Below are 27980 nucleotides of genomic sequence, written 5' to 3'. Positions count from 1 at the left end.
TTAGTTGCAGAGATCCAGGCTTCTCGTACATCTGCCTATAGATAAAGCCACTCTTTACCGTCATCAGACTTCCACGGGAATTCTTCGTAAATGAGTGGACTACTACTTTTTTCGGCATTTGTGTTCTGTCAAGTCGGAGGTGTCAATGGTAAGTTTGCTCGCTCGGATTAGTGAGTCAAACGTTTGGGGGCGAGTACTGTAGAGTGAGTGTGCATGACTTGGTACATGGAAATGAGAACTTGTAGCTAACTCAACTACTTGACCTGAAGTATTCTTTTAGGCATTGCGTGCACTTGGTGAGTTTTCGAGCCCTAGAAAGAGTTTGTCATACGAATGCATGGCTGTCGGTTGTCGTTGCGGTACTCGACGTCGAAATGAGCGGTCGCTAACTAGGCCGGTGGTGGTCGCAGTTGAAACAAGTTACAGCCAGCGCATTGTGTTGCAACGTTTGCATGTAGTCGTTATTCTCAACGGATTGCCAATACATTTTTAATGAATCTGCCTCGTCGTTTCCATTACTTTACTGGCATGCAATTGCGACTTCGAAAAGGATTCCCTATTGTTATTCCGCAGTGACTGACATCGCCGACTGGTACAATCTGGAGAGTGCAGTAGATGTATTGAGTCAAAAGGGTAGACTGGATAGGGTAGCTACGTGGTTGTTGTAGCCTAGCTCGTTGACTAATTTATGCCAAGCAGTCAAATTACACATTTTAAGGGGTACAGCCTCCTAGAAGCTCAGTTTAGTAAAGAAGTTCCAATAGTGCCGCCAAATTCGTCAGGCAACTGTTTAGCAATCCATTTTCATCGTACTTCTGTCTAGCTTTACCATTTATTCACCCGTCACCACGTTCCACCGACGTCGTCTTGGACCAATTGCAAAACTACTCATTTCCAGTCCACAAGAAGCATCACTCACTAGCCGGTCATCCGGACAACTTTGATTGCCCATACTATTCAACCCACAAACTCTTGTCAGTTCGATGGTTTCGCAACGAGAAAGAAATCGAGAGGGCGCAACGGCAAAGGAAAATAGCCGTCACGAAGGACGGTCATCTACGTTTCCTTTCGGTTGAGAGAGAAGATCGCGGTACTTATCGTTGCGAAGTCTACTTCAAGGACACCCTGCAAACGCAAACGAGGAAAGTCAAGCTGATTGTTCACGGTAATTAATCGCCGCCGTATTGTTAGCTGCAATGGCACTACTAGTACTGCACTTCACACTGCATGGTGACCGTTTAATCGGTACCGCAACTGCGGTGTCACTGATCGGTCATTGAATGACTGGCTAACCACCTATTTGCAACACGTTGCCCGCACAAAAGGTAGCAGAAGCTGCTAGTTTTGTTACCACACTGCATGCTCTTTGTTGCAACGATTCACTAGTATTTGTTCTTTCTGGACGTCCGTTTTTGGTTGTAGAGAAACCAACCATAGTTAGACGGTCGGCCAAGAAGAAACACACCACGGTTGGAAACCCCGTATTTTTCTACTGCGAAGGAGCCGGCAAACCACAACCGCGTACGGTGTGGCTGAAAAATGGGAAGAAACTGGACACGGCGATAGGCACACGCTACCAGCTTCTGTCCAACATGCTTGGCATTCTAGATGTAATCATGGAGGACGCCGGTGACTACACGTGCATCATACGCAACAAATACGGTGATGCCGAAGCCACCACGACCCTAACCGTTCAAGGTTGTCAAATCGTATCTAATAAACGCACGCGTGCAAGCCCCTAATGTCGAATTTGTTGCCGTTTTACAGACCCGCCGCCCGCCCGGCCACACATCATCTACATCACACCGCGCATCAACACGACGGAGGGATCTAACGTGACACTGCGGTGCACGGCGAGAAACAATTACAGCAACGCTTCAATCCAGTGGGAAGTGAACACGACCGACGCTCCATACACTTCCTATGACATACACATCGAGAAGACGACCAAGGGAAACGTGAGCATACTGACAAGTCGACTAATACTCCAAAATGTGAGGTCTACGACGAGGACTCTCGTCATATGCAGAGCCAGAAATCAAATAGGAAGTACAACGGCAGCCGTGCGACTCTCAGTTAAAGCGATATAATGCCATGGTGAACGTCACTGTATGTATTCATGTGGGGTCACAAATGACAGTAGCTCTATTTTCATGTGGCAAAGTATATAAAAGCAGAGATTGCCGCTATATTGGAACCATGCACCTTTGGGCTATAATCCTGGCAGTCTGGGCATTACGTTACTGACTGCTAGCTAGACAGTGTAAATCATAGTAGATTAGAATCTAGACGGCTATGTATGACTGCTTTTTGACTATCAGAAGCATTTTCTCTTTCTACATGTACGCCTGGTATGATGCCATAGTAGGTGACTATGTCCTACAAATATACCAAAGATGAAACAAGCATCACTACAAAGTCGACTTGAGAGTAACTAGTCAATTGTGTGTAATGGAAGACAGTAGAGTTCATGTAAGGCTACAAACAAGTTGTAACTAAATGAAACCAGTTCAAAAAGAGAAACAAACAGAGAAGCCAACAAATATAGAGACAACTTCACCTTCTAACATAGCTGACTACACCCAATATTCTTCATCAAGAGTTTGTATATGAATCACAATTATGAATTAGTCTTGACTGAACTAGCGATGTCAAAGCCGACCAATTAATCACGTAATTTGATAGGTGAATGAATGAGTAGCTCTAGTCATCAGAAACTTCGGTTGCCAGTGGTGATCTCTTTCCAGCAGATGCATGCTGCTTGGCCCGATGATAGATGAGGAAACCTTGAATCATGAAAAGAACTCCTGCAGTGTAAAGAGAACAAACAACAAAGTGAGACAAGACCAGGTACAACAGGAAAAGGTATGTCAAGGACATGCATCCCTTGTCATGCTTTGTTCTATATTGCAAGAACAAAGTGCTTCTCGACATTCCAGCTTACCCACAATTACCACTGACCAAACACAAAAATAGCAGCCTCCTACCTAATACATGAAGCCAAAGGGCAAGCCAGGTTGCCTCAAGCATCCCTTCTGAAACAGCTAAATACTGCCACAAACCACAGGCTAAAAGAGCATCATCGACTACAACAGTCCGCCTAGTATACTCACAGTATAGACAATGATGGAGCCTCCCAGTCCACAGAGAGCACCACCTCGAGCAGCTGCAGTCGAAGCATGCAGAAGCACCAGCACATAACCAGGAAGCGACAGCAGAAACATCACTGATACAGCACACAAATTTAAAGTACTGATTAAATAGAGAACAAAAAGACGGACGTGTACAAAAACAGAATACCCCACAAAGTGATGAAAAATTCAAGAAATGTGCCCTTGGCTCCATCTACAAAATGCAACACGTACAGTGCACCAAATAATTATTCATAGTGGAGCGTCCTAGTATTCAGAAGACCAAATTGGTGTACTGACCATATTTCATAACCACGAGTTCTTCATCCTACAGTATAGACAACCACATGTCATAGGGCGCGGCTTTATTCAATAGAACATATGGTTAGGGAACATGCACACCTTGTACTGATCACGCATATCGTCCAACATTACTCTTTCCTCGTCGTACGATGGTGGGAGTCGCTCATCTGAAAATACTCGGCTTGATGTGAAATTCGTAAAGTTATAATGTATGGTGTGGACCTTCGTTCCTGCTCTCTACAGCAACGAGAGTCACTTCCTGTGCCTCGTCGGAACCGTCATCGGGAATCTTGTGGAACACAACAGAAACTAAAGTTTCATCCACCTCGAAACGACACCCTACTGTCTATGTGTCGTCACGCTAGATAGAACACTTTCTACTAATACGAAAGCAACAACAAAGGACGCGTACATGCATACGACCATCGAGTCACGTAGTCTACACCTACGTCTGTCTGTGCAATCGTGCTACGGTCGTGTACAAGTGCGTACGTACGAAAGACACGTACTCACACATACGTACGTACAGTACACTCTCGTCCTCTCTTACCAACTCGTAACTGACTGTAGACATCATAGACTCGGAGACCTGCAATATCGGATCTAGTAGTACGCGCGTCACGTGAATTTTTGTAGACTAAACACGTGACAGTTTTACACCGTCGTGTCGCTTTCACAGCTATGCATAAGCCTTCTGAAAACCACAATAGGATTGTTGTGTAGACGTTATTTTTCTTTTAAGTACGCTACTTGTAATGTGCGATTGTAGTGTATGACACTTAATTAGAGTAGACCTAGCTGGCATGGTATGTAGTAATTAGACATAGCACTATTTGGTTAGTACGTTAGCTAATTAGTGAGCGTTGTAGAGTGTGTAGTACGAGAGTAGATTAACCTCGTCAGTCCAGCTAGACCACAAGATGAGACCCTCGACGAACTCATCACATTGCTGAAGAATCATTACGAACCGAGGAAGATAGTTATTGCCGAAAGGTTCAAATTTTATAAGAGACAGCAGAAAGAGGGCGAATCGATTGCAAATTACGTTGCAGAATTGCGCCGCCTAGCAAAAGATTGCGAATTCGCGGACAGCCCGAACACAGCGTTACGCGATCGATCGGTGTGCGGCCTCCGACACGAAGGCCTACAGCAGAAGGTCCTAGCAGAACGAGACCTGACATTGGAAAAGGCACTGTCGCTAACTCGAGCGCACGAAACCGCAAGGCATGAACTGAAATTGTTGCGAGGAGAACCGCAATCAAGTCGACAAACATACCAAGCAGCGGAGACAACGTTTACCGTGCACGCATCCCGAGGTAGGCGGTTCACTCCCAGGGATAGCAGAGCTAGAGAGCGTGTTTGCCATCGTTGTGATGGACGCGATCACGACTCTGAAAAGTGTTGGTACGAGAGCGCTACTTGCCGGGTTTGCAACGTTAGAGGTCATATCGCCAAAGCTTGCAGGAAACGGAAGCAATCTGGCCAGAAGTATCGAGCGAGTTATGGCTCGGAATTTCAGAACCGCAAGCAAGCAACGAAGTCGACGAAATCCAGACACCAAACGAATCAAGTCGAAGAAGACGACGAGGTGAGTATGATATATAGGATCAATGGTACAATACGCACCCCCAGCTAAATGGGGTGCGTATTCTTCTAGCCTCTATGATACAACGCGCACCCTAGCTAGCTAGCAAGCTATTTACGTACCAGCAAACAAAAGTGATATACAATAAATCCTGTACACGCCTACTTTATTAGTACACCCTTATCCGGGATAATAAGCAATTCTGTAGCTTGTCGCGCCAAATTGCAGGTTGATCAGTAGTCCGTTCAAATTTATGTAGTAGATCAGCAGTCCGACGAGTTTATGTGGAGGGAGAGGTATGGCAAAACCAGGCAGCAAGCTTTACAAAACAACGTTGTTGACTTAGCAGCGCGATACCCGATACCGCGGTAACCTCAATGACATTCCTACCATTTCTTGACTCGGTAGAGTTAGGTAGAGTTTGTAGTTTAGTCGAACCGTTCCAGCATAGCCTAGCTACTTTGTAATTCTGTAAACTTTGCACGACAAGAAATAGTCTCATACTCTAGACTCTGCGCGCGCGGACAAGAGTGTAATGTTTCATAAAGTAAACGTGTGCAGGATATATTGTATATCACTCTTGTTTTTGCTGGTATGTAAATAGTAGGGTGCGCGTTGTATCATAGAGGCTAGAAGAATACGCACCCCATTTAGCTGGGGGTGCGTATTGTACCATTGATCCGATATATACTCTGACAGACAAACAGAACGCACCTAAAGTCACCATGGAAGTTGCGGGGGCGTTAGTGACAATGGATGTCGATACCGGGGCATCGATGACTGTGATACCTGCGTACATAATACAAGCGTTTTCTGACTCACGTGAAGTTACAGAAGAGTAGAGTCAAACTTCAGACATACTCTGGAGAACCACTGACGGTAAGGGGGGAAGCTTACGTTCCAATCCATTATGGCATCCAGACTGCACGTGAGAAAATGGTAAGTTCAAAACAAACCAGCAGTCTTGGGGCAAAACTGGCTTTCACAGATCCGACTGGATTGGCACATGTTATTTAGGGTCGACAGACCGACTAGCCCACGGAAGACTCTGGGTACCGATTATACTAAGAGATACCCCCAATTGTTTGAGAAGGGAATTGGAACACTGAACGGATACGAAGCACGCATTACACTAAGACAGGATGCAGTGCCAAAGTTCCATAGACCGCGACCGGTACCCTACCCTACACAGCAAAGTAGACGAAGAACTGGATCGTTTGCAACAGGAGGGAATAATTCGACAAATTAACAGAAGCGAGTGGGCATCACCTATTGTAATTGTAAGGAAGGCTGACGGGTCGATACGGGTGTGTGGTGACTACAAAGTTAGTGTGAACCCTTACCTAGAGACGGAATGCTACCCAATGCCTAATCCGCAAGACCTGTTTTCAACCCTAGCAGGGGGAAGAGTCTTTACTCGTTTGGACATGAAACAGGCATACCAACAAATGAAGATTAGCCCAGACTCTCGGGCATACTTGACAATCAATACTAGCAAGGGACTCTTTGTGTATACAAGGATGCCGTTTGGAATCACATCTGCACCTGCTATTTGGCAAAAGGCCATGGATGAAATTTTAGCAGGCATTCCAGGATGCATATGCTACTTAGATGACCTACTGGTAGTAGGAGGTAGCCAGGAGGAACATGACCAGCGGTTAGACATTGTGTTGGACCGACTGAGTAAGAGAGGTATTCGACTAAAAGAAGAGAAGTGCACATTCAACACTTCCGGAAGTGGAGTATTTGGGGCACCTAATTAGCGAGAAGGGGCTCAGACCATTGGAGAGTTAAGCCTGGTTCACAATATTGACGCTGACGTCAACACCAACGGGGCGTGACGTTCAGGTGGACGTAGTATTGTGAACAACAACTAAGTGGCTCGGGCAACGTCAACGCCCCGTCATGACGTAGGAATACAGCGTTAAAAACTGGAAGTGGTCAGCGTCAAATGTAACCACGTGGGCATTTTTAGCGAATTAGCAGAGCTGTAAGCATCCCGGATTTAGTTTCCCCTTAGAATGGAAGAAACATTGATTGAGGCTGTGAGGCAACAGACTGCTATTTGGCAGATAACTTCCCGCTCCTACAGAGACATTAGAGTTAAGGAGAACGCATGGAGGGAAGGAAGTTGCCAGGGAATTGGACATCTCCGTTGAGCTGGCAATGAAGAAATGGAAGTCTCTCAGAGACAGATTTGTAAGGGAGCTGAGAAAACCACGCACCGTGTCTCTGGTGACAGTGGACCACCAACTACTTCCTCGTGGAAGTATTTTGAGATTTTGATGTTGCTGGCTGACACGATGAAGCACCAACAGTGAGTCAATCTATACTACATCCATCTGCTGTTCTTTCCACATATATAAGTTGGCTTATAACCTGTCTGCAGCTCAATGCCTTTTGTCTATGCCCTCTGCTTGCCTTTCTGTCCGTCTGTCTATGAATCTGGTTGTTTCTGTTTCTGTGTGTCAATGTGCTTCCCTGCATGGGCATGTATATGTCTGCTGTCTGTCACTGTGTTATCTAGAGGTGTGTCTATCTGTCTGTATGTCTGCCTTTCTAGTTTCTGCCTTTCCAGTTGCTATTTGGCAATTTTTGTATCTAAGCTGTAGGTGTCTAGATAACTGTGTAGAATAATATATGATTGCCGGAATCAAATTCTAGGACTGACACAAACTTTTCTTTGGCAACATATGGAGAGGTCGGGACATGTCTTTCAGAGACAGATGACCAAAGGTAATGATAATAATAACAACAAAACAACAATAATAATAATACACAACATATATTTGAACAGATTTGCACTACGTTCATACTGCTACATATGCAATGAAACACTAAGCACTGAAACTAGAGTGTTTGTGCTAGCAACATCTGCTATAAATGCAATCAGATACTAATAAGGGTATTAGAGAAAACTACTTTGTAAGCAAAGAAAGTTACTAATGAGTTTGTGAACTAGGCAGCTAGTGGCCACAGCTTGATCGATGCCTCCTTCATATTTGTATTTGTTGTGTATCCTCTCAAGCTCATGACAGCAGATCTAACAAGAGCATAGCAGATTCTGGAGCGAAGCCAGTTTGACTGTCATGTTGTATGTGGAATGAAGCGTTTCACCTAACATTGATGCAAAATGCTTCAAGAAGGTGTTTGTGTTTGTAAGCAGCTTACTGCATCGTTCTGTGCATGAGAATACTATAGGTGTAAAAGACGCATGCTCTATCTGTCGAATTCATTCTTCATATTTTCTGTGCTGGCTCACTTGTCAGGTTGGTGGGCGCCCAGATGGGGGTAAAGACCCCACTTGCCCATCATGAAGGGGCATAACGACACATAATAAATAATAATAATAATAACAATAATTACAGTAGGAAACAAGAATAAAACTACCGCATCTGCTCTGTGGCATTCATTTCTTATGAGTGCTTTTGTTTGAAATATTATAGCTGTATTAGAGATGGGTGCTCTGCCATGGAACGTGATCTTGACAAATCATCATCTAGCCAACCTTCCTCTTACCAATGTGACAACCAAACTTCTCACCATCCCAACTCTAGTCAAACATCATCATCCCCGTCTCTAGATTCTTTCTCTACCCCTCCTCCTCCCCATCCTCTGATCTCCCATCCAAAAGAGGCAAAAGGGTGAAGAGAGGCTATGATGAAGTTGACGAAGCTATCATCCATCATTTCCAAACCAAAAAATCCATATGGATGAGGATCATCATTTTGGACTGCTGTTGCAGCCAGGCAACGGAAATTGGACGGACGAAGGAAAGCCTTCGCTACAATGAAAGTACACCAAGCGCTAACAGAAGTTGAAGACGATCTATACTTCAGTCCCACACAGCAGCATGAACCTGCGAACAATTTGATTTTCCTTCCAGAACAGCACCCACAACAGCACAATACATCATCATCAATCTATACAGAGTTCCCATCCAACACACACACACAACCTGATCTCTCTACAGGCTGCTCACAAACCGGCTTTTTTAAAAGCCATTAATCGCTTCAAGAGATTTGAATCTAAGCAAATAGGTAACTAAATACCCTTTCTAAAGGTAACTAAATACCCTTTCTCTAAATGTTTCAAACTACTACCATGGTGAAATGAAGAAGTTGCAGTAGTGGAAAGCTATGACATTCATGCAATGTACATGAATGACAACCAAAGCATAAGTTCTGCTCTCTCTGATCTATATTGTTGGCTTTTAGAAAAGCCGGTTTTAATTCACTCTATACATCTAGTGATAAGATGTTCGATGAATGTGATGGTACTGCCAATCAACTTGTCCTTGGGGAGACATGAAATAGTTGCTGAAGCACTCTCGTACTTCAGCTGCTGATTGACTAAATCTATTGCTCCCAACTTGCCCTACTCTTTCTAATCCCCCTTCAGCACTTACTTCAGCCCTCCAACTTCCTTCCACTACATTCCCTACACTACCTTCTGCATCGCTAAAACCAACTGGGCAATAGACTGTAGATTCGGTGATCCGTAGGAAATTATGGAGAGCAATGGCAGCTTTAGTAAAAGTTACTACATGTTCTGGTTGAGCGACGATAAACTTTCTAAAAAGTTGCCACCTAGCTGTCAGAATTCCAGAAGAGTTTTCAATGATCCTTCGAGCTCAACTAAGACGGTAATTAAACACAGCCTTTGCATCTGGCAGATTCCTGCCTGGGTAGGGCCGAAGCATGTGTGTCCGTAGAGGAAACGCTTCGTCGCCTACAAATACATATGGAGCCCTTGTTGCTTTGCCAGGCAATTCTCTTGACGATGGCAATGAAAGGGTGCCAGACTCTAGTGCTTGCCCGAATGCTCAATGTGCAAGAACACCTCCATCACTATGCCGACCACTATCTCCTACATCAACTATTAGGAAGCGATAATGCGCATCGTAAACAGCCATAAGGACAATAGAGTGGGTCCCTTTATAATTGTAGTACACGGACCCAGCACCAGCTGGCGCTTGAATCACATGTTTTCCGTCAATTGCTCCAATGCAATTCGGAAAATTCCAAATCTTTTCAAAATCGGTTGCTATTCCTTTCCACTCTTCTTCAGTTGATGGTGCTTTAACATAGTGAGGTAGCAACACTTCCCAGAGTACAGTGCAAGTGTCTCTTATGATTCTGCAAACTGTCGAGTGACCAACTCTGAAATTAAAGGAAAGAGACACTTGAGAGCTTCCTGTTGCTAGATACCTCAATGTCATAGCCGACCTATGTAAAACACAGCAACCAATAGCCTCAAACACTCTAAATGCTCTAGGAGTCAAAAGCAATTTCTATCGCACAAATAAAGAACCAACCAGACAGACGAGAATCGTACAAGACCCCACTGACGAAGCAGGATGGAAGCTCTTTCTGTGCATACCACGAATGATTCTCCGTCACAAAAGAGGAGGTGCAGCTGCAATTAGACAGGAAAGACCTAAGTTTCTCTCCTTTCTTGATTTTCAGTGGGAAGAGCTTTTACATCTTCAACGACCTCTTCTCAAGTCTTCATCAATGCAATCAAAGCTTTCAACGAATCGTAAGAAAGTTCTTCAGCTGATTAAATGTGGTGAACTTTCCCGAGCAGCAAAATTGCTTTTGAGTCCTGGCCTTGCTCCAGTCTCTGCAGAAACGGTTGTAAAGCTGTCCTTGAAGCACCCTGCTCGAGTGAAGAGTGTGCCCTGTCCAGAAGTCTTGCCTCAATCTGCCAGTCTCTCTGAGTCACTGTTCTTTTCTACTTTGTCCAAACTTCCCAAGAGTTCCGGATCTGGCCCGTCTGGATGGAACTTTGATCATTTCAAGGCACTTGCGAGTAGGTCTACTACAGCCAGAAAGTTCTTTACTGTCTGTAACCTGATTGCAAGTGGATCTATCCCTCACGGCATAGTCGAGCTCCTTTCAGCTTCTCGACTTGTTGCTCTCTCGAAGCCATCTGGTGATGTGAGGCCAATCGCAGTCGGCGAGTGTATCAGGCGGCTCACGGCTAAGACTTTGTGTCTACAAAAGAAAGAATCCTTTTCATCCTTCCCCTCTCCCCTCCAACATGGAGTAGCGGTCGAAGGAGAACCAGAGCTTATTGTACATCATATTAGTCTACTTCTGGAATCCAATCTTGATTGGGTCATCTTAAAAACGGACTTGAAAAATGCCTTCAACTCGGTATCACGATCCCATCTATTACCTGAAGTTGCAAAAGCATTCCCCGACATCTACCAACATGTCCATCAAATGTATGCCGGTTTCAGTCCTTTGGTTTTCAACGACGGGAAAATTGCTCACATTCTGCGGTCCGAGGAAGGAATCCACCAAGGGGACCCCCTTGGACCCATGCTATTTTCTGTCGCCTTGCATCCATTTCTTTTGGATCTCCAGAAGAACCACTCATCCACCCGTGTCCTAGCGTACTTGGACGATATGTTTTTTATTGGGCCAATGGAGGATGTTTTATTATGCTTGAACGATGCGGAGTCTAGCTTAAAAGAAATTGGTCTCAACGTAGCAATCGAAAAATGCGAGCTTCTGTGCCATGGTCTCCCAGACCATCCCCATCTCGATAGAGCTATTCGAGTTGTGTCTTCTGGAACAATCATATTGGGGATTCCCATTGGTCATCAACACTATGTCACCGAGACTTGTTTGGAATTTGCTAAAGGAGGACAGGGTCTATGTGACGAGCTTGCTTCCTTGGATGACCCCCAGTCTGGTATGCTAATTCTACGCTATTGCCACACAAATCGAATAAATCATCTTGCTCGCTCAGTGTATCCCACTCTGCTGAAACCCGCTACCAGGTTTCATGATGAGCTAACGAAGGCAACTTTCCGGGAATTGGTCTGTTGCCACGATATAGAGGAGCAACAGTGGCTGCAAGCAACATTGCCAATCCGGAACGGTGGGTTTGGCATGTCCTCTATGGAGTCAACTTGTCCAATCGCGTTTGTATCAAGTTGGGCCCGTTCTCTAGCTCACCTCCCTCAATCATTTGGTGATCTCACAGACTTAGTCAAAAATATCTCTCGTGAAGTCCAACATCCAGGTCACAACGGATCAATCGCCTCTCATCTTTTGCAGGCCCTGCCAGGAAATAGAGCCTCATTGAACTTATCAACAACCCGAAAAAGCTACAGCAAAAGCTAAAATCGGAGCAAATGGAACAAATTGTGTCGTCTATTCTCTCAAACCCACTATCTCAGCGCTCAGCTGCTCGGTTCGGGTCGCTACAGGGACTTGGAGCAGGCGCATGGCTTGACTCAATACCTTCTTCTGCGAAGCTTGCATTAAAACCCAGCGATTTTCGCTTAGCAACACGCATGAGGTTGGGTCTTGAAATGCCCCTCGGTTCTGTTGTCCCTGTATGCGAATGCGACAAAGACATCGATAAAGACGGCTATCACCTTCTCACATGTAAGACCGGCGGTGGGCCAATATGGACTCACGAGACATTGTCTAGTGTTTGGAGCGACTGTCTACAGCATTTGAAGATGTCCCATCAGCGGGAACCAAGGAATCTTTACGTTAATAGCGACGACCGCCCCGACATCGTTGTCTTTGACGCTCAACAGGGTTGTGACATTGAGCTGGACATCTCGGTGGCCCACCCATGGGCACTACATGTGATCTCTCGAGCAGCTCAGGAAGACGGCGCGGCCGCAGCTACCCGTGAGGTCAAGAAATCAGAAAAATACGCCAAAGAAAGGGACGTCTGGGGCCTCCCCTCCAAATGCATCCATTAGTGTTCGAACACTTCGGACGTTGGGGCTCAGAGGCAGCTCAATTCCTACACCGCCTGTCACTCCAGTCTATAGACGAAGACGGAAGAAAGAACAGTCATGAATTTAAGTTATTGTGGCGTAAATGCATGTCGGTAGCTTTGCAAAGGTGTAATGCTAGCGTAATTAGCAGAAAGTTGGCAAGACTGGGACATTCTTCATTCGCACGTAGTTAAATTATGGCGTCGGCCGTTTGGGCCAGACTAGAATGTAGTAGTGTTGTTCTTTGAAAATATATGTATTGACAGACAGACAGACACACAGACAGACAACCTGTGAGAAGCAGACTTGCCACTCTAAACTGGCAGTTTTCATCTCCTTGGACACAGAGGGGCAAATGATTTGCAGGGCCATCACAAGGGTACAGATAAACAGGACTCTGCAACAATACCTGAAATTCTGCCTATCATGATTTCAGGATTTACAGCCATTGTCTTGATTAAAGAATAGAGTAACCCGGATAAAGATAGGATGCTTGTTTGCAATTTTCAGTTTGGGTACCTCTATGTTACAAGCAAGCACACACAAGCATAAATGGCACGAAGTAGCACGCCCAATCTGGCAGTAATTAATTAGGAAAGGACAAATATGCTGACTGAACAAGTTCTAGATGCAAGCACATTATGAGGTTTAATGCTTTTGCGTGTACTTTCTCATCTCATGAAGTCATCCTAATACTCCTAATACTACAGGTCTGATACTTGAATCTTTGACAGAATTTCTTGGTATATATCTACTATGCTAGGAAATGTAGTATGCATACCCAATTAGGATATTTTGTACAAATAAATACCTGATCTACCAAATTTTCAAAATATTACAATTTTAGTATCAAATTCTCCCTCCAACATATTGAGTATTGTACCAGATTTCTTAACGTATCAGGTATTTGTACTAGACAACATACATACCACATTTCCTAGGACATCCAGTGTGGCGCCGTCCCAGATTTCCTGGCTTGCTACTGACAGTTAAATTAAAGTACCGGATTTCCTAGAGCTGTACTTATTCTTCTAGGCAGGCAGGCAGACAGACATACGGACAGACAGGAAAGCACAGAGTTCGAATTACAGTATAATGATCTAGGATACCTTTCAGCTGGAGAGATTTCTGCTCTTGTTTCACTTCGGTAGGACCTTGTTGTTAGTGAAGGGGTCACTTTCTCGACAAGACAATCGAACGTCTCCTTGGACATTCTCAAAAAACGGAAACGGCTTTCCGGGTCGTTACGGCGCAGTTCTTGTAGTAACTGGTGAAAATCACCTTGTTGGCGCCTTTGCTGAAATATTGGACGTACCCACATACGTCTTCGGTGTTTGATTTGGCCTTCTTGCTTCTACGTCGCAAGTGAAGCAGCAAGAGAACGGACTCGTTGTCCATGGCTAGCCACGCGTGCGCGATCTGACTCCATACCCCAGACCAACCTTGACGCGCAACTTCGTGACGTCCAAGATATTGTGAACAGGACGACGCTGACGTCGGCGTCACCATGTCGAGTTGACGACGACGCCAGACGTCGGCGTCAATATTGTGAACTAGGCTTAAGTATCGAGCAATTAGAGAGGCTCCCCAACCACAGAATGTAACTCAATTAAAGTCATACTTGGGTTTACTCAACTACTATGGTCGATTTTTACCGAATATCTCAACTACTCTCCAACCTTTGTACAAACTACTCCAGAAGTCTACGCCATGGATTTGGAAGAAATCACAACAAGAAGCTTTTGAAAAAGCAAAGAGAAACTATTGAATTCGAGCTGTCTAATGCATTACGATTTGGCAAAACCATTACGACTCGAGTGTGACGCCTCGCCAGAAGGAGCTTGTTTAACGCACGTTATGCCAGATGGAACTGAACAACCAATTGTATTCACATCCAGAACATTGTCTTCAACTCAAAGAGGTTAGGCACAGTTGGAAAGGGAAGCCTTAGCTCTTATCAACGGTGTACGACAGTTCCACAAGTATTTGATTGGACGTAAATTTACACTAGTGACAGACCATAGACCTTTACTTAAAATATTAGGACCGAAACAAGGGATCCCGACTTTGGCAGCTGCTAGATTGCAGCGTTGGGCAATAGTATACTGAGTGTGTATGATTACGATTTAGAGTTTACTCCCGGAATAAACAATCGAGAAGCGGACATGCTGTCCAGACTTCCACTGCCTGTGGAAGGGATCGATCCTAACGAAATTACGTACCATATAAATTACTTGGACACTTTGCCAGTCACAGCAGACCAAGTGAAACAAGCCACGGCCAAGGATCCAATTCTTTGCAGAGTATATTGAAGTATACTCTAGAGGGATGGCCAACCAATGGGTCGCCTGAACTACACAGTTATGCCAAGAGGTCAACCGAGTTATCTATTACCGAGGGATGTCTAATATATGGAGGAAGAGTAGTGATTCCATATTCACTACAAAAACAAGTATTGTCTGAACTATACACAGGACATATAGGAATGGTGCGAATGAAGGCGACGGCTAGAAATTTTGTGTGGTGGCCTGCCTTGGACAGAGATGTTGAGAGTATAGTCAGATCATGTTCCACGTGTCAGGAACAACGGAATAAACCTGCAATTTCAACGCCAACTCATCCTTGGATATACCCGGAAGGCCCTTGGGAACGTGTCCACGCAGACTTTGCGGAGTAGGGAGGAAGACACTACTTATTGTTAGTAGATGCGTTTCAAAGTGGCCAGAGCTCCATGAATTACACAAGAATACTACTGCTTGCTAGACAGTAGAATGTATGAGAAGAACATTTGCAACTCATGGAATACCATATTGTATGGTAACTGACAATGGACCTCAATTCCTATCAGAGGAGTTTAGGCGCTCAAATGGCATCCACCATCAACGTACCCCACCATATCACCCATCCACGAATGGACAGGTGGAGAGGATGGTACAGGAATTAAAGAAGAGCTTGAAGTCTAAGCCATCGGAGCGAACATGGAGTCACCGAGTGTCATTGTTCTTACTTCATTATCGGACTACCCCACATGGGACGACTGGAAAGACTCCAGCTGAGTTGCTGATGAAACGTTCTCTTAGGACGAGATTGAGTCTGTTGAAACCGGAAGCTGGGAAAAGGATACGAGATCATCAAAGAGAAGAATTTAACCAGGCTACAACCAATGTAAGAGAAATGGGCCCAGGAGACACTGTTTCTGTCTGGAATCCAAGAAGGGATGGTCGAAGCAAATGGCTCGCAGGAAGAGTGACACAACGACTGGGACCGACATCTTATTTGGTAAATGTAGACGGACACATAAGATACGTGCATATTGATCACTTGATAACAAGAGATGCGACCAATACACAAGTGATTGTGCCAGGAGAACCGGATATCTTGCCAGCTACAGTCGTACCAGATTCATCAGGACCCGTGTTAGAAGATCCTACACTTCCAGCAAGTACACTCACACCTACGGAGACTACAGATGAGGAGCATGTTATGAGGAAATCCACTGAGACTAAAGATCCAGTCACAGACAATGGAGCAACTGAACCTCAGAAGGAAATCAGTCAAAGGAGATATCCAACTCGAGAGAACAGACAGCTACCTCTCAGGTATCGAAAAAACTAAAGGGAGAGGAGTGTAGTGTATGACACTTAATTAGATTAGACCTAGCTGGCATGGTATGTAGTAATTAGACATAGCACTATTTGGTTAGTACGTTAGTGAGCGTTGTAGAGTGTGTAATAACAAGTGAGTCTCTAACTAATCGAACCTGTGTCCACCGAGCAAACACAAAAGCGACAACTGCAAACACTGATCGTTGATTGGACCGTATTGAGGGCGTGGCACATTCCTGAGCGTAACAAACATAGCCAGCCAGCCAGCCAGCCACGTTTTGAGTACAACGCTCGATTTTTTCCAGCAGTTTGTGGAAATGATATCTACCCAGTTTGTTAGAAAATTAAAAACCTATAAATTTATCAAAATTTATACCGTCCTGATTAAAAATTAAAGTCTTAAGACTTGGCGAGTAACTAGACAATGTATGCAATTCATAAGATATCTGATATGAATGATGCACAGACTCTACAGAAAATGAGGAAATTTGAAAAAACCTCTTAAGTGTTTCTGCTTATGAAACTGCTTGTTGTTCTATAGCTTTAGTTATCATGACGCCCTTCCAGGAGCGTTAGGCATCCATCTGTCATGATCTTCTCTAACTATATCAGAAACCCCTCTGTCTGTCTGTCAATGCAAAACGGCAAGACCGGTTGGCAGATCGGTCTGAAACTGCTACCGACGGGGGTGGCTTTTGACGGAGAACAACATGAGACTTATTATAGTTTTGACGTCCTACTCAGCTGGGTCCCCTTTGAGGCTAACCTCAACTCGCGCGCGAATTTCTCTACAACAGCGCATCGTATGTCCACCAAATTTAGATGATCATTCATGACCTTGGACGGTACGCACAGAGCGTGTCGTCTAGTACTGGCGACGACGATAGGTAAAAGAAAGACTTTTGACCATATCCGGGTCTTTGAAAATACGCCTACCTTTGTTTGTCCGTGTACGGGGGTCGAATATATAGTTTCCACGTTCGCTACACCTGTTTCCTACAACGGCAGCAATGTCTTTGAACTGACGACATCCAACGGACTGTCGAAATGGCTGCAATTAAGATATCTAATGTGTAACTAGCTTTCACGTACCGAACACTATGCGGGGAACCGACTAACCCAGTGAGGAACTGCACGTGACTGGCAAGTTTCTTCTGCCCGGATATCTAACTCTGAACAAGAAACTCGCTGCTAATTTCTCGGGACGGGACACTCGGATATCGTACAGTGGCGTAGGAAGATGTTCACAAGCGGGGGTAGGCTCAAGAGTCCAGCCGGTCACTCCCCCCTGTGACGGAACAAACCATATTGATGAAGTAATTCTTACTGATAGATGCATGGTACTGTGCAATTTAGTCATATAATAGAGTCTATAGCGCACGTTATCTTAAGGATGGGTATTTAACACGACTACAGAGAAATTTAGATTCATTCTTCCATCCTGCCATGTCTGCGTTACATGGTTTCATACCGTTATATTGGTGACAGGACTAGAAAGGACTAGCTTATCTGCAGTTGAGAATGATTCTGCTGCAATTATATCTCGAGATACGTTTTTGGATGGACTACCTACTGACTTTCAAGTCCTCTTGCGAAGAGAGAAAGATATCTATCTACGTGTTCGCAGTCGGGAGTGGAGCTAGCCAAGGAAGTCCATCATCTTCAACTAGCTGCAGGGTAGAGAAAAAAATATAACGCCAGATAGTCCATTAACTTAACTCAAGCAGCTCCATGACAGACACCGCTTTATCCCTTGGCTTCTTATCAGACTAATCATACTCCAAAAATGACGACATCAGCACGTTGACATATCTTATCATGCATGAGACAAGATGCTGCTGGATCTAACAGTTTGGCGGTCAGTCGAGATGTGATAAATACAGTGGTAGGGCTGATGTAGCCGTGAATGATTCCCACTTGATGATGCAAATAGTCAACTGCACAAGCAATGCCATAACAAAAGTCAACTCATTCGTGTACATTCATCTCATCGTTCACGACTGAATCATGCATCAAGCACATCAGACAAAGATGCTACAACTTTTTCCATCACCAACATGTCACTACCTGTAGACACAGTTACACCATATGTCACAGCTATAGTGGGATGGTGAAACATAGAGAAAGCAACAGATGAGCTGCAAACACCATTGGCAGGAATGGATAGAAATGTGAATAAGCTTCTATCACTAAACACTAACAACAAAATAACATAAATGTTGAGTAAACTGACATAAAACACATTACCTGCAGCAATTTGAGCAGATAAATGAGTACTACTAAAAATTTAGTATTAGAGTTGGATTAGGACTTGCTTGAGGATGATATCAAATCTATATATCCTTTTGCACAACCGTGTCTTCTTGAGTGCGAACTGTTTGGTGTCTTAACTTGTGCCACAAAATGAAAGAGTTCTCCATGATTTTCACAATGGTTTTTCTCTTCTTTTCGATGAAAACTATGATATGGCTTTTCTTCTGTGTGCATTCTCGTATAGACTCTTAGAGCACCAGATTGAGTAAACTTCTTTCCACACTCACTGCATGAATATGGCCTTTCTCCTGTGTGCACTCTCATATGAATTTTAGATGACCAGGTCGAAAAAACTTCTTTCCACACTCGCTGCATTTCTAGGGTCTTTCTCCTGTGTGTATTTTCCTATGCTGTTGTAGTTTACCAGATTGAGTAAAGTCCTTTCCACACTCACTGCATTCATATGGCTACGAAAAATAAACACGTACGTTAAGTTAAAAAGACAATAATTTGCAACGATTAGTCACCAATTAACTCGGTTTCTGCTACTAGCTAGAACCTTCTTCTGTGCGATGGGGTTCCACAAAATTTTCACTTTCCCAAGATTGCAGAGGCAGAATTCAAGCCAAATCAAGGCTGCTTTCGGTATAGTCTAGACGCGCAAACTCAGGACATAATCGCATAGACAAGAGCTGGTGTAACAACATACGGGATATGCTAGCACTTTACAGTACATTACAAGCAGCACCACTGAAAAAGCGCCTTTTCTAAAGCTTTAGATACACGTAATCGACAACAGCTAATTGTCATAAGATCGAGCGAGAGACCAAAAACATCTAGCGCACACCATGCATTGATCGAAGCACGCATCTATTGTGTCCATGCACTGTAGAAAATGCGTCACAACCTGTCCTTAAGTGAGGATTATACTTACAGTTAGTACTACTGTTAGTAATAACGAACAAAGCTTGGTTGAAAAAGCAGATCTGACGTAACGTGCGCTAAAGAACGAGTCCTGGTTGATTGGCTAAAATATAATTTGAGCTATTATATATAATTAGCGCTGCACCTTCCAGTTCATTCAAAGAATCGAACACACGCCCACACATCCCGTGCAAACTCTATGTGTCGTCATCCTTCGTCTCTAGATATCGCTTGCAACGATCCAAGATTTCTTGCCGATTGAAGCCAATCTTTCCAAATTCTGGTTGAAACGTTTACAACCTATCCAGAACGGGAAACTCGGTTACATTTTCATTTGTCTTCAACGGGATACTATCTACACTCTCAATCACTAATGTACGGGTTACTCTGCTAGTATGTAAATAAAATATTAAGTAATAATTAAATTAAATATTAAGTAATAATTAAATTAAATATTAAGTAATAATTAAATTAAATATTAATTAATAATTAAAAAATATTAATTAATAATTATATAAAATATTAATTAATAATTATATAAAATATTAATTAATAATTATATAAAATATTAATTAATAATTATATAAAATATTAATTAATAATTATATAAAATATTAATTAATAAATAAATAAAATATTAATTAATAATTTTCAATAGTGTTAGATAAACTAGCACAAAAGGTAAGGAAACAGAAGTGTTAGCCTAGTCACTTCGAAATGTACGGTTTGAGAAAGAAGGATGCGTCTCGAAGTCTTAATTAAGATCTCATGACAACAGAACACATATCCGTTCTATAGCGTTGTGTTACGTCACTTACTGCACTAATCTTACCGAATAACTAACAGCTCTCCAGGAACAGTAACAAAGAAAGGAGCCGTCTAAGGTATTACGACGAGGCAAATTTGATTTACAGTATAGTGTCTGGTATTTACATGAATACTGAGAGCGTTCGATCCATTATTCCTAGAAGTGATTTTCCAAGTTACCGCAAACAATTTGTTACCGCAGACAATGAGACATAGAGTAAGTTCATTACGAAGTTCGGCACATTCAGTAGCGTGTTACCTTAGGGTTAATTTACAAAAGGCGTCTATCAAGTTTTCATGTTTTGACGTTTGTCGATTTTGTCCCCACTCACGACACTCTAGGTAGATGAGAGCTCTTGCTTTCACAATGAATCCATGCAAAGTAATTAATAAATACGCTCATTCATTGAATCCATGCACAGACAGCACTATAGATCGACAACACCATATATGGGTCCGCCATCTATATAGTTTTTTTATTTCAGTGGGATGACTGCAGTCGTGCTTTTTAGTTTAATTAATATAACATCCGCAGCTGTCAAGTCTTTGCAGTAAAAACCGCTACTACCAACAAACACAGACATATGCATGCACAATTGAGTAGCTCCAGAGTCCAGCCTGGATGGATTAAGTTAATTAAGGACAGGAAAGAAGCCACTTGCACAAGACAAGACAGGCATGTGCAAGACGTCATAACATAGCCTAACGAATTATGAAACGAGTTTTTTTGTTTTCCCCAGAATCTAATGGTCTATGCAGGTGACGATGATAAACTGTGAATTAAGTTAATTAATTAAGTCAGTATGTTGGTCAGTCTAATTACGAGCTTGTAATTGACTAGAGTAAACGGTGCATTAACTAATCACACGTCCTTTATCTAGATACACTTCAATGGTAGCTATACACAGGAGCGTACCTGGGGCATTTTATGGGTCAGTTGTTTTAGTGCTCTAGTGGACCTCCCATGCATTCAGTCAGCTCAACATGCCCTATTCTAATAAATCTATTTATATACACTTTACATTACCCGCCAAAGAGTCTTGAAGTCTAAATCTTCATCTCGAATGTGGGACCCAGGCCATGCAGCACTTCAGCAGCTATAGACAGCTTCTGTATAGACCTGTTGCAAATTTCGTAAACATGATTCAGCGGAGGAGGATCCAGGATAGGCACTGGGGCACGTTCCCCCCGTGGCAGTAGAGATCACATTGCCAAACGAAAACTTCTGCTGCCAGACCTTTTATTGGCAGATAGTTTCGAAGATTCAAGCGTTGCCAGTAATGGATAGGACAAATCTAGATGGTTGGGTATCTAAACGAGTATGTAATTGTTGTTTATTAACTTAATACAACGAGACAGCTCTAGAGCTCTAATAAAGAATCATAGAGTGTCTATAAATTTACAATTTATATTATACACGTGTATAATGCATGATACTATCTAGACTACAAGTTTGTGCTTCCAGGCCTAGAGGCATCTCTGGATACGCCCTTGAGCTGGATACACCGTTGAGTCTGATTACTCGTGTACATGCAGAGGTACTGTACAAGCGGACCTCCAACTGAAGTGGGTCGGTCGGTCGGTTCGTTCTTACCCCCCCCCCCAAACCCCCATAACTACGCTCCTGACTACAACCGCCCATGTTACTCTTTCCTCCGACATCTCATCATGATTGCCATGCAAGTGTGAAGGACATTCTCAGTTTGTATAGATGTTTTAACAAAAAGCAGTATAAAGTAGGAGCAAAACTAAAAGATGAAAACACATGCATTTATCATGTAATGTTTAATTAGCTGTTCCCAGACCATCATAGATGATGTAACAATTAACGCTAATTTGTTCACACAACAAAGGTTTCCTTTATTTGTGTTATTTGCTAACAGTCAGGATCAATGTTGGCTGTCGTCTAGCAGGGGTCTCGCTTTTCTTGAGTTACTTAATTAATTAATTAATCTGTTAGCAGTAATCTGGATGCTGCTTTACTAGAGCCTCTAGTCAATCAAACCATTTCTGGGGACCGGTTAGATCGTTGCTGCATCACTTGTCTTGTTCACTGCTTGTTAATTTACATTTCATTTGTTCGAACGGATGGTTTAGAAATGGTGTAGAACTTCAGAAACGCCAGATTTGACTTCACATCTCTGTGTTTGTAAACGACTACATCATGTAACTACACTGTTTCACCCTATGGAGTGTGTGTGTGTGTGTGTGTGTGTGTGTGTGTGTGTGTGTGTGTGTGTGTGTGTGTGTGTGTGTGTGTGTGTGTAATTATTCTTAATCATATATGCCTTCAAACTATCTATAATTTTGCCAAATGACATGAAACAACAATTCTAATTAATTAACTAATACTAGGATTTGCCATGTTTGCACCTCTGACATCACCCATCATCTCGTTTGATAAATAACTGGTATATATGTACAGAACTTTTGACCCGGCCCCTCTATTGCATGTTTGATTTGTATTTAATTCGTAGCTTCAATTCTAAAATCAGTTCAAAACTTTATTTCTATGCCTCATTCTTACTAGATTACTATATATCTAGACTAGCTCTACTGTAAAGTCTCGTCGATCCACAACCAGATTATCTGATACGTGTACCTACTAGTCTAGATCTAGTGTAAATGATACAAGAACATCCTAGCAGGTAGTGAGCACTATTTATTATTAAAATATTCAGTGTTCCAGAACTAATCAGAGTACAATCTCCAGCTCACGAACTCTACTATTTGCTAATGTCTGTGTAGCCACGGACACTGGTAGATTGTAGACTCGACCCAGTCTCACTCTGTCCTTTACATAGAATATTGTCAATCCTCGGCGGAGTCACTCAATCCATGGACTGTCAATCCAGACTATAGACTCTATCTAGATCTAACACGAATGTCTGTCGAAAACTAATTAATACAAAGTTTGAAAACATGCAACTTGTCACTTATTGCAGCCTTGTAGTGCCAGACGTCGTGCGCGCGTACTATACCGTAGCGTACGCTAATCTGCGAGCACGATTCGAAAGGGCGCGTCGAATGGATTATCTAGGGACGCTTGGTAGGTCGTTTCGATGGAGAAAATGTTTCTCTCCGACACTGATAAAAGCGATGAATATGAGACTGCGATCGAGTCTGGTGGAAGCGTTCGAGAATGCCGCATCATCATCAATATCAATACTATCTTCGAATTCTTCTCTACAGTCAGTGCCTCGTGCCGAGCACGTTCATCCCGGTGGCTTGTTCGGATTCAGTGAACTCAAGTCTAAAGATGGATTTTTGTTGCTAACGGAGAGTGCATTGCAAGAGGCTCAAACTCTGCAGCAACAAGTCATCGACCATTTGGGCTGTCCGAAGGCAATTGAGCTGTGCGACCAACTGTCAGATACCGTCTGTAAAGTCGCTGATGCTGTGAGTCCATGCAACAGTTTCGCGTTTTTATTTTTAATTAATTAGTCGTACCGAGCAGTAGACTACCTAGCTAGAGGCATACAGACTTTTAGCGACAAGAACACACAAGAAAAGAATAGGAAAAAATACTGACAATAGTTACAATTAGTCATTGGTACAACCAACTTTTGATTAGTCGCTTTCATGTTAGTTATTGGTTGTTATGCAATTAATGCACGTGCAAATGCATGACATACGTAAAACTACTTGAATATTTATTATATATACTATCGGTGGGGACGGATTGATGCTAATTTGACCAAACTATCAACTAGTAGAACTGTAAGCATGAATGACACTGTGACACACTCAAAGCATGTAAATGTGAAACGCTAATGTCTAGTTATACCTAGATAGTTGACTTAGTCACTACTATTCTGGAGTGTCCTTGTTAATTATTAAGGGAGCTTTTGGTAGTAATGTACTGTAGTGTGTGTTCAAACAATGCCTTGCACTTGTATGTTCCTTGGACATCATGCCGTCGACTCCCTACTATCCACTAGCCTAAGGCACCTGGACAAATGAACATCTCTTTTGCTTTACTTAAAATAACAATTTATTGGCACTTGGGAGAGAGACTACCAGATGCTGTCCTTTTCATCTGTTAATAAGCGATGCCTGAAGAAACACGTCAGGATGTTGGACAAAATGAGAAAGACAATCTTGATTCTTATTGATTTGGACACATTCTGATATGTCTACATCTACATGTAGCATATTAAAAAGGAAGATACTGCAATGTTTTGTTTTACTAAAGGTGATGATAATACATGATGGTATTGCAATATCAAAATGTGTGTACTAGCAGTTTGCCTTGAAGGTAGATCAGACTGATATGGAAATGCCTGGTCTGGTCTTGGTCTGTTTAGTGTGCTGAATGGGTATGAGTTAACCTTCTAAGGCCAGACCAACTAAATTGTTAATGCTTGGATATTGGACATGAAAATCGGACTGACCGACCAAAATAAAATTATAAATGATCAAATGATATTTTGAGCATGCTCATTTCTCATTGCACTGCCTACAAACGTGATGCAAGATAACAAAATGGACACTAAAACAAATGATGCTGATACTGAGTGGAACGTGGAAACAGTCATTGGACCGCATGCCCTGTTAACACTTGAGGAGGCATTGATAGTTCATACCTACTCGTAGGATGCATCTACTAAATCTTTGCAGCATGCATCATATCATTGCGCATGTGCACATCAAATTGTATTTTATTTTTTTATTTTTTTATTTTTTTATTTTTTTGATCAAGCACTGGACCAACAAATTTGAGCATCAAGACCTTTGATCATTCTGGCATAATGATATCCCTCGGTTGCCATTTGTAAATGAAGAACCAGTAAAGCATGCATGCCATCGTGGTAGAGATCTGCTGTGCACTGAACTGCTTTCTAAAATAGTTTCTAGTTCTGAGATGAGCCTTTTTTGGGTGTCACCATTTAAATTTACAAGGCACGAGTTCCAGTTATGGAATTGAGCTTCAGACTGTGCGAGATGACTCTCATTGTCTATACAAAGGAATCATGCACACAAAATAATGCCAAATCTGGCTCTTAGTATAAACTGTGTACACACTTCATGACAACAGCAAATATGATTTATTTTTTAGTCAAGTCTTAATTAATTATCTAAATGTTCTACAAGCTGTGGCTTTAGCAACTATGTTGAACTTCTGTGATGGTTTCCATTATTGTTGACCAACTGATTTGTTTTAATTAAGCTGTACTGTCAAAGCTTACACTGTCAATGTGGTCTGTGGCACTCTCAACATACTAATAATCCTTACTTATAGAAACATATGTATCTTTTGTTAGTTTAATTACGATTGTGTAGTGACATTACTGATAAATGTGATTCAGTCAAACTTAATACAAAATAACTGTCAGCATCCTTTTGTCGTTTCATGGTTTTACTTCAGCATTTACTAGATATTATAACTAGAGCAACGGGCCTAGTGTAACTTACATCACAAGCTGATATTTAGCTTACAGGAAGAAAACTGTTTACAGTACATTATGAGATTGATTAGAAAAATTTACAGTTTACATGGTATGTAGACTGCAGATGGCATCACGAAATTATCATGTTGCATTGCATCAGAGTTACTGACATGTTCATGTTGTCATGACTGTTGTTGATGTTGCTAGGCAGAATTTGTGCGTATTGTTCATCCCGACGGTGAATACCGTGAAGCAGCTAGAAGGTCGTGCCTCAAACTAGGAGGCTTTGTGGAGTCTCTTAATACGAATGTGCAACTGTATGATTCTCTTAAGAAGCTGGAGTTGTTTCAGTCGCAATTTGATTCATTAGATGAAGAGGACAAGCAAGTTCACAAGTTACTGCTGCATGATTTTGAGCAAAGTGGAGTCCATTTGAATCATGCAGGCAGAGACCATGCATTAAGTCTACTGGAAGAAGAACTCGCATTAGGTGTGGCATTTACTGAAGGTTGCCATTCTGCTCCTTTGAATATTTCTGATGCAATACGAGATTATGGTGTGCAGGCAGTCGTGTGGGCCAAAGATCATCATTATGATTCAAGTATACGAGAGAATGCGTATCGAGTGTATTATGATGCCATTCCAGAGCAGGTTGACTTGATGGACAGATTGATTTCAGTTAGACGTGAACTGGCTACTCTTTGTGGATTTCAAAGTTTTTCACACCGATCACTTTATATCTCTATGATCGGTTCTCCTGAGAGAGCAGTAGCCTTTCTCATTCTTGCTGCGCAACAATTGAAGCCATTGGCTGAGAAGGAAATGGCTCTTTTTGCTCAATATAAGATTAATCATGACAGTTCGAGTGGCAGTGCTGGTGATTTGGATCCGTGGGACATTGGATATTATATGCACTGCTTAGGATTAGAAATGAGGGACTTGGACAAGCAATATCGATTTTCATTAGGTCATTGCATGAACGGTCTGAATGTAATATTTTCATCTGTATTTGGTTTGTCACTACAAGTCAGTAATGAAGAACTCTGGTCTAGTGATGTTGTCAAATTGACTGTTTACAATGATGCGCTCAGTGACGTTGGAACTATTTATTGTGATTTTTTTGCTCGACCTGGGAAGCAGGCTCAGGACAGTCACTTCACTATTCGCTGTGGTCATCGACTCAGCGATGGTTCATATCAGAATCCGGTTGTTGCTTTGGTATGTAATTTTCCACGAAAGATGCCGACTCTTCTCTCTTTTGACCAGATGGAAAATTTGTTTCATGAGATGGGTCATGCTTTGCACTCTATTCTAGGTCGAACAAAGTACCAACATGTCAGCGGTACAAGATGTGCAACAGATCTTGCTGAGGTACCATCACATCTGATGGAAAAGTTTGCTCATGATCCGGTTGTTCTCAACATCATCACACAAGATGATGGGCACATATTCAAATCAAGAAAGTTTGGCAAAGGCAAACCAATCGGAATTGGATTACAGACATTAGGCCAGGTTATTCTTGCCCTTACTGACCTGGAGGTTCATGGTTATCATAATGCGATGAACTTAAAGTCTGCTAGTGAAGTGCATCTAGATATGATGAGTCGGTACTGGCCGGCACCTTTCCTCCCAAATGAAAATCGTTTGCAACGTTTTTCTCATTTGAGCGCATATGGTGCTAAATATTACTCATATCTTCTTGCTCGTGCTGTCAGAAATATCTTGTGGAAAAAACATTTTGAAGGGCAGCAGTTCAACAGAGAAGCTGGTGAGAAGTTGAAACAACAGTTTTTGTCTCATGGAGGATCAAAGCCACCAACAGATATATTGAACGATATACTCGGACGTGAGCCAAGTGTAGAAGAGCTTTGTGAATCTCTTCTCAGTGAATGTAAATAGCTCCCATGTAGGTGTCTCGTTGTTGATCTAGTTTCTTGCATTGTCTCAATACCAATACTCACTTGCCTCTATTGGACTTTGAAAACGGACAAAATACGATTTGAAAATACTTCATAAGTCATGCTTCTAGCCTCACAAGAGATGAGAAAAAGTAGATGTGTGCCTATCATGGTCAGCCATTGGGCGCTATCTCTAACAGTTATGGCAGTCTGTAGTGTACCTTGAGCATTCATGAACAACACTAACTCAACGTTTGGGCTGTGTTTCCACAAGCGCTTGAACCAATATAACTGCCTGTTTCCACCTGCACTAAACCAGTTATATTCTAAA

The 27980-nt window shown here is 42.5% G+C and overlaps 7 protein-coding genes across 7 annotated transcripts; 4 read left to right on the top strand and 3 right to left on the bottom strand.

The window, feature by feature from the left end:
• Positions 1-21: 21 nt before the first annotated feature.
• On the top strand, positions 22-2411 carry LOC134189601 (neural cell adhesion molecule 1-like). The gene is made up of 4 exons (XM_062657922.1): positions 22-148; positions 824-1165; positions 1423-1698; positions 1768-2411. Exons 1-4 carry the CDS (start codon positions 91-93, stop codon positions 2088-2090), a joined length of 999 nt encoding a protein of 332 aa, XP_062513906.1. The 5' UTR covers positions 22-90; the 3' UTR covers positions 2091-2411.
• Positions 2412-2419: 8 nt separating this feature from the next.
• Positions 2420-4061, bottom strand: LOC134190182 (uncharacterized). The gene is made up of 8 exons (XM_062658617.1): positions 3985-4061; positions 3657-3723; positions 3534-3601; positions 3432-3459; positions 3301-3345; positions 3114-3226; positions 2988-3051; positions 2420-2807 (listed from the first exon to the last, which is right to left on the bottom strand). Exons 1-8 carry the CDS (start codon positions 4009-4011, stop codon positions 2704-2706), a joined length of 516 nt encoding a protein of 171 aa, XP_062514601.1. The 5' UTR covers positions 4012-4061; the 3' UTR covers positions 2420-2703.
• A 2100-nt stretch (positions 4062-6161) lies between these two features.
• LOC134189946 (uncharacterized protein K02A2.6-like) lies at positions 6162-6782 on the top strand. The gene has a single exon (XM_062658345.1). The coding sequence runs from the start codon at positions 6162-6164 to the stop codon at positions 6780-6782; it is 621 nt and encodes a 206-aa protein (XP_062514329.1).
• Positions 6783-9844: 3062 nt separating this feature from the next.
• LOC134189944 (uncharacterized) lies at positions 9845-14093 on the bottom strand. Its single transcript, XM_062658342.1, has 2 exons — positions 13882-14093; positions 9845-10247 (listed from the first exon to the last, which is right to left on the bottom strand). Exons 1-2 carry the CDS (start codon positions 14091-14093, stop codon positions 9845-9847), a joined length of 615 nt encoding a protein of 204 aa, XP_062514326.1.
• A 1607-nt stretch (positions 14094-15700) lies between these two features.
• Positions 15701-16515, top strand: LOC134189942 (uncharacterized). Its single transcript, XM_062658340.1, has one exon. It carries the CDS (start codon positions 15701-15703, stop codon positions 16385-16387), a length of 687 nt encoding a protein of 228 aa, XP_062514324.1. The 3' UTR covers positions 16388-16515.
• Positions 16516-18150: 1635 nt separating this feature from the next.
• Positions 18151-19005, bottom strand: LOC134189940 (zinc finger protein 627-like). The gene is made up of 3 exons (XM_062658337.1): positions 18732-19005; positions 18445-18573; positions 18151-18314 (listed from the first exon to the last, which is right to left on the bottom strand). Exons 1-3 carry the CDS (start codon positions 19003-19005, stop codon positions 18151-18153), a joined length of 567 nt encoding a protein of 188 aa, XP_062514321.1.
• A 4383-nt stretch (positions 19006-23388) lies between these two features.
• Positions 23389-27824, top strand: LOC134189939 (mitochondrial intermediate peptidase-like). The gene is made up of 2 exons (XM_062658336.1): positions 23389-23760; positions 25959-27824. The coding sequence occupies exons 1-2, from the start codon at positions 23389-23391 to the stop codon at positions 27648-27650; spliced, it is 2064 nt and encodes a 687-aa protein (XP_062514320.1). The 3' UTR covers positions 27651-27824.
• The last annotated feature ends 156 nt before the right edge of the window (positions 27825-27980 follow it).

Source organism: Corticium candelabrum, chromosome 14, assembly GCF_963422355.1.
Source record: "Corticium candelabrum chromosome 14, ooCorCand1.1, whole genome shotgun sequence".
Classification (NCBI taxonomy): Eukaryota; Metazoa; Porifera; class Homoscleromorpha; order Homosclerophorida; family Plakinidae; genus Corticium; species Corticium candelabrum.
The sequence above is the reverse complement of the archived record's forward strand: the minus strand, read 5'-3'. Positions and strand labels throughout refer to the sequence as shown.

What these genes read in the sequence shown, in the direction of transcription:
- LOC134189601 (XM_062657922.1), top strand. Translation starts at nt 91, where the DNA reads ATGAGTGGACTACTACTTTTTTCGGCATTTGTGTTCTGTCAAGTCGGA. An exon ending in TCAAGTCGGAGGTGTCAATG is followed by an intron (nt 149 to 823) that starts GTAAGTTTGCTC and finishes ACTTCTGTCTAG; the next exon opens with CTTTACCATTTATTCACCCG. An exon ending in AGTCAAGCTGATTGTTCACG is followed by an intron (nt 1,166 to 1,422) that starts GTAATTAATCGC and finishes TTTTGGTTGTAG; the next exon opens with AGAAACCAACCATAGTTAGA.
- LOC134190182 (XM_062658617.1), bottom strand. Translation starts at nt 4,011, where the DNA reads ATGATGTCTACAGTCAGTTACGAGTTG. An exon ending in ATTTTTCATCACTTTGTGGG is followed by an intron (nt 3,227 to 3,300) that starts GTATTCTGTTTT and finishes GTGCTGTATCAG; the next exon opens with TGATGTTTCTGCTGTCGCTT. An exon ending in CCTTTGGCTTCATGTATTAG is followed by an intron (nt 2,808 to 2,987) that starts GTAGGAGGCTGC and finishes TTTACACTGCAG; the next exon opens with GAGTTCTTTTCATGATTCAA.
- LOC134189946 (XM_062658345.1), top strand. Translation starts at nt 6,162, where the DNA reads ATGCAGTGCCAAAGTTCCATAGACCGCGACCGGTACCCTACCCTACAC.
- LOC134189944 (XM_062658342.1), bottom strand. Translation starts at nt 14,093, where the DNA reads ATGTGGGTACGTCCAATATTTCAGCAAAGGCGCCAACAAGGTGATTTT. An exon ending in GAAATCTCTCCAGCTGAAAG is followed by an intron (nt 10,248 to 13,881) that starts GTATCCTAGATC and finishes TGTTTTACATAG; the next exon opens with GTCGGCTATGACATTGAGGT.
- LOC134189942 (XM_062658340.1), top strand. Translation starts at nt 15,701, where the DNA reads ATGGTACAGGAATTAAAGAAGAGCTTGAAGTCTAAGCCATCGGAGCGA.
- LOC134189940 (XM_062658337.1), bottom strand. Translation starts at nt 19,005, where the DNA reads ATGCAGCGAGTGTGGAAAGAAGTTTTTTCGACCTGGTCATCTAAAATT. An exon ending in TTCGCACTCAAGAAGACACG is followed by an intron (nt 18,574 to 18,731) that starts GTTGTGCAAAAG and finishes TTTTGTTGTTAG; the next exon opens with TGTTTAGTGATAGAAGCTTA. An exon ending in TGGTGTAACTGTGTCTACAG is followed by an intron (nt 18,315 to 18,444) that starts GTAGTGACATGT and finishes TTGCTTGTGCAG; the next exon opens with TTGACTATTTGCATCATCAA.
- LOC134189939 (XM_062658336.1), top strand. Translation starts at nt 23,389, where the DNA reads ATGGATTATCTAGGGACGCTTGGTAGGTCGTTTCGATGGAGAAAATGT. An exon ending in TCTGTAAAGTCGCTGATGCT is followed by an intron (nt 23,761 to 25,958) that starts GTGAGTCCATGC and finishes TGATGTTGCTAG; the next exon opens with GCAGAATTTGTGCGTATTGT.